Genomic DNA, 6,000 nt, shown 5'->3' with positions numbered 1-6,000 from the left:
ATTTGCCCCAAGAATATCCTCACCGTCGTGTTATGTGCAACTACTGAAACTTAGAAACTAATGCCAAACGTTTCGTGTCTAAGATGCCCATCCAAGCTTTATTGTGACTGGTAAGATCGATTACAAACGAGACCACCCCACGTGGCCGCACATCATAGGCACACAACATATAAAACAAGTAGCTTGATTGCAGACGACACAAAACGCGCTACTCCTGGTGGGGGGTCTCCTACGGACAGGCGAGACCAATCGGTACATCCCTGCCGCACAGGCGGATGAGGAGCCCAACGTCTCCTGGGATTGAGAGGCCGATCCCAAGAATGTTAGCCTTAATGCTCACGCACAGGCATGAAATCGCATCGCTCACGGGAACTGAATTTATGACAGCGCAGCACCCTCTTGTTTGCGACGGTTGTATCCCCAGTAACTTGAACAAGCTGACGACCGTACCGCAAAGCGCGAGGTTCAGAGTGTTGATAACACAGGATATGAGGTTCGGAGGCGGTGAAGGACTGGGAGACGGTTGGCCTACGACAAGCGTGGCCAGCAGTAAATTAGCCAGAACCAGAGTTGCCATGAACTGCGACTTTGAGGCCATGACGAATGAATAATACGACCAAGCTGCTGCCGAGGTTCAAGGGGGTTGAGTGCCGTGATTGATGCGCGGTGCTACCATTCTTATACTGAATGAGTGGGCCACTGGTGTTAAGGGGTACAGTACGTCTTTAAACCGCGCGAAATTTCGCTGGGCAGTTGCCAATTTGAAACGGACCATCGAGGTCAAATTCTCGTGCTTGATAGATCACTCACGATAAATCATCTAGACAGAGGAAGCGTGAGGATATCGCCCATATATCTACTGTGCAGATTTTCTAGTTGGTTAAAGGCGATAATACATGTAAAAGGTTTTTAAGGCTAGAAGAAAGCGGTGTCCCGCGTCTGTCTTGAACGGCTGTGATAGAATAAATCGACAGCTGGGAAGGTATCAGCTCGCCGGTAACACAAATTGACATTCTACTTTTCTTGAAGATCAATGGAGAAGAAGAAAGCCGATATACTGTTTGTAGAACAAAATTCTGACTCGGACTCTGAGCTGATTGAAAGCTTTTCATGTCTCGGCATGAACAGTTGCGGGGCAACTTGTTGAGACCTTAATCACGATAATCAACTTGTTGAGAGTCAACAAAAATCAGAGAGTAAACAGGAACCAATTGAAGTCGGTAAGCTTCTTACAGAACACGGCGGGATGTTTTATTTATCGGATAGATAATCACAGGACGACGATCAGCAACTGAACGTCGAATAACATTTTTTTTATGAAGACTTGGCTTAATGAACAACTGAGGTTCTTATGTAATTGGAGAAATACATGACCCCTAGCCATGATTTAGGTTATCCAACTCTCGAATGAAGTCCACTCGTCGTCGACCCCGCTTCCTTAACTGAGACCATACGTATTGTCGTAACTGAGGCCAAACAAATTTTGCCTTGCATATGCACCTGTTATATAATATTGCCTTGCATATGCACCTCATAGACACCTGTTATATAATGATAAGTAAAACTACATCACAATTGATTCACATTCAGAGCCTCACCCTTTAAGCCAATCTTAAAGTTCAACAAATAGATTTTATGTTAACCATTATGTTTTGTTTTAACCATTGTCTACGACTCGAAAACAAAAAAAAAACTAGGGCGAGTAATCATATGATTTGGTTATAAATGTTTCCTATTTTGGTTGGATCTCAGGTAAGAATACCATTGGTAGAATTACTATGATAGACGTATTGCTTTTTGCTTTGTCAATTTGTTTCATGAATTATTGCAAAAATCTCATTAAGTAGAGATCGATATGGTTTCCCAATTTTTTGAATGGAACAGATGAACTGGAGTTATATTTTTTTATTTTTCATAGAACATTGAACATGAATTACTGGTCCATTGACATTAAGAAGATAAAAATGTTTTAATTTGCGAAATGTTTACATTCCTCTTAAGTAAGAGAGTGTACCTGATGAGAGGTTTTTTTCAAATAGTTTAGAAACATTTTAGATTATTCATGCACGGCGATCTATTGAAATGAAGACTATAAAATATGGTTGTTTTATGACATCAAGACTATCAAGTCAATGACCACAAAGGATGCATTTAACTTTGTCCATAGTGCATTAGGTTTCTATTAGTTTCCCATTGGTTTTTAAATATTCCCCTATCTTTATTATTATATATGTGCTTCTTCAACGTCCTTTTATTTGTAAAATAAAAATTCCAACCTGTGAGAGAAAGAAGAATGATTTTCCCATCTGGATTAAGGGTGATATGGTACTATATAAAGATGATGCATTTAAATGGGTATGATTGTATTTTAACAACAATTACACAAATGAGTATTTAGTGTTTTCAATATTTTGAAATGTTAGGAATACTTTTTAAATGAGTATTTATTAGGAGTGCGCGGATTTTCTCAAGAAATTGATATTTCACAGAGGTAAAATTTAGGACTAATCTTTAAATGTTGCAACTTGATATTCTATGCACCCTTATTCATTGAATACTGATGATGAAAATTAAACTAACCATATTATACCTAAATGATAGATATTCGTTATGATGTGCCACTAGTATGCAGCCACTATGGGCAAATGGTGGGTGTTCTTATAAAAAAAATTCTTGAAGTGATCCATATGAATTCTTCAATGGTCTTATACCGAAACATCAATTAGGTTGATTAATATGACAGTTTTACAAGTGATCTGTTGACTAAGGAAAACTTGTATAAGGAAAACCATGTTTTGTCCAAAACATATGAATCTCTAACGATTTGATTCATACATGTATCAGATATGACATAGCTGATATGATTAGCCACCCTTGGTATGTGGGGACGTCAACTTGAGGAAGAAGAATATAGATATTATGTGCTGTCAATCCAGATCACACAACCATTTATTTATTTAAATTCATTGCATGAAATATTAGTTCAATATTATTTTAATGCAACGATTATAATGCTTTCAATGAATATTTGAAATGACCTAGTGAATTATCATGAGATCGTGATAGAGATATTGATAGTCTTTAAACATATATTGTAAATATTTTATTCGATGGATAGTTGAAATGGACATCCAATTATCTGGATAGAATAGCACTACTGGATTGTAGTTATGATATAAGTATGGTTGATCATGTGACTATTAGTGCAGTGACACTAAGGATTTATATTATGTGTTCTTTGGAGAAATAGTTCACTAAATGGATCAGAAGAATCCCTCAATGGTACTTTACCTAGACATCAATGAGGTTGATTCATTTCATGGTTGTATAAGGGATCCATTGACTTGAGACGCCAAGGACATCTCATGGATGGATAAGAATTTTTTGACTACGATTTACAAGTCTTTAACCATGGTATTCAAACAAGTCATAGCTCAAATACAGAAAGAAGCCCATATAGATGATTGAGTGGTCAAGACAGGATCATTTGCCTCAATATAAGAGGATATTGTTTAAAGGAAGATAATGCAGCTAAATCCCTATCCAGGGTAGTGAGGATATTGGAGAAGGCATTCGCCATTCATTCCTGTTACACATCAATGCTAATCAAATGACATATTAGGGTTTGACGATCAAACATACCCTAAGTCATTCAAGAGTCTCACATTCATGAAATATTATACCTGTAAGAAACCGATGATGGTAAAAGTTCCATGAGAGATTTCAAACACTACTCGATATCTTCTAGGCCATGAGGTGTAGCTTGGCACGCCACGGCCTGGAAACATAACCTAGTAATTAGGTTAAAATTTTCATTAGTTAATCAGTTGATATGTTGATACAATTAATAAATAAGGGTGACCACTAAAGTTATTAAATAGAATGATATATTGGCCAAGATGATCACAGACATAAGATCATAAGGGCATTGGTGGACATATTCGACTTTATGGAAATTTATGAAAATGCTTATGTGAAATATAAGTAGGGGAAGGGCACCTATTTTAGGCACCTGGCAAGTGAAAGATTGGCATCCACCACCCTTTCTTCCTTTTTGAGCTTTCTCCACTCATTCAAGAAGAGAGTCTTCATGGTGAAAAGGTCTGCAAGGATTCCATGAAGAGTTTGAGAAGAAGAAGTGGAGATTGAAGAGAAACTTGATTGCGTTGATACTTCTAGATGTCTGGCTCGTGAACGGCTTCAGAAAAATCTCAAAGGGAGCAAGTCAAGGGTGGATCAAGTTTCTCACAAGGTACATATGATGTATTATGTTTTAGAGATTGATTTGTAATATATCATTGCTTCTGTTGAATAGAAATACATTTGCAACGATTCAATCAAGGTAGTGGAACCCAATAAAAGATGCTTCAATAGTCCTGGCCAAGGTAGTAGGTATATTGGACAATTCATTCTCTAATGATCCTCATTCCAGTTCACTACTGACTACATGACATGATAGGGTATGCCAATTAACCATACCCCAAGTCATTGGGAAGTCACACACAAGAAAATGATTATATGCATAATTCTCAATATCTTGTAGAGCACGATATATAGTTTAGCACCACATAAGCTAGAAATTATCATATCATTTGAGTTAAATCAATCCTTGATTAGACATTATGTACATGTCAATAAAGTCATTGACTGTATGAATACATGCATCAAGACCATCCTACACTTAAGATTAGTTGTACATTGTTAGATATACTTTATTCATAAGAAGTTTTTGTAAAAAATCTTACAGTACACTACAAGAACTGATTTAGAGATAATGTATGACACCATGGCATCCCATTGTTACAATTGATATCTTGTCTTGTAGTACTATAAAAAACATGATGATGGTAATTATAAATGCATTTTTTTAAAAGAACAAATAGAAAAATGACCAGGGAGAAGACATGGAGTGCATCAAAGTTTGGAGGCATCTAAAATCTTAGCATATCAAGAAATACAATGCCATAATGCCTGATACTGTTGTGAAATCTATCTCAGGTTATATTAAAAATACTACAAAGTATTCACGCCGATATCTTGAGTAATCAAAGCCTCTTTTTTTGGACCTTGACATTGAGTTTGGATCTACCATTCTCACTTATTGACTAAAAAAAATTTAACAATTTTTTAACCTTCTATCGCAGAGTGATGATGCATATATTCCAAGTTCCATGACTGTATGATGCACAACAGCTCAAAAATTTACACAGGAAAAGTCAAAGCTGAATGAGATACTCAGGTTAATAGAAAACATTTTACTCACAATGGATACCTGGATAACCTCAAACAGAGTAGCTATATTTGAGATCACTGTACATTGGATTGATACAACATGGATACTTTATGTAAAAGTTCTCTGTGTTTGCTGATAAATTGGTTCTCATCAAGGTGCTTACTTGCCAGAGGTAGTGCACAGCATGTCGAAGGATTATAATCTCACAAACAAGGTAAGTCATCATTAGTACTTATTATGTAGTAATAACTGATTTGAAATATTTTTCTTTGTTTCCAAAGTTCTTGCTTTCACCACTGACAATGCAAGTAATAATAAATCCATTGTTGAAACTTTAGAAAAGTTCATGAAGCATTCTGGCTCAGACTTCACCAAACCAATATCACGCCCCATGCATCACACATGCTCAAAAATTGGTAATGCAACAAGGCTAAAGGAGCTAGGTATTTAAGGTTCTTAAGTTTTTCTAATTCAAGTCCTTCTTTTGAAAAAAAGTTAGCATATAATTTGAACCAAATTACATGGGTGACAAAATCATTTTGTGAAGACATTGAGAATACTCAGATTCTGTTTCAAGAAATTCTATATATACTTCAAAGATTTGACATTGCAGGTGGAGCTTCATCATAAAGAGTTCACCACTATCATACTTTATGCCATCATTTGGGCATGGAAAGTCAAAACTTGTTAATCGAAGATGTGCGCACCAGGGGGAACTCTACATATAAAACAATGGAGGCATCTTATGAGAAGAGAATTGTATTATA

The 6,000-nt window shown here is 36.4% G+C and overlaps 1 protein-coding gene across 1 annotated transcript; it reads right to left on the bottom strand.

Moving 5' to 3' along the window:
- Nucleotides 1-229: 229 nt before the first annotated feature.
- LOC144714819 (pEARLI1-like lipid transfer protein 1) lies at nt 230-598 on the bottom strand. Its single transcript, XM_078589614.1, has one exon. The coding sequence runs from the start codon at nt 596-598 to the stop codon at nt 230-232; it is 369 nt and encodes a 122-aa protein (XP_078445740.1).
- Between the last annotated feature and the right edge of the window lie 5,402 nt (nt 599-6,000).

Source organism: Wolffia australiana, chromosome 18 (assembly GCF_029677425.1).
Source record: "Wolffia australiana isolate 7733 chromosome 18, ASM2967742v1".
Lineage (NCBI taxonomy): Eukaryota > Viridiplantae > Streptophyta > Magnoliopsida > Alismatales > Araceae > Wolffia > Wolffia australiana.
The sequence above is the reverse complement of the archived record's forward strand: the minus strand, read 5'-3'. Positions and strand labels throughout refer to the sequence as shown.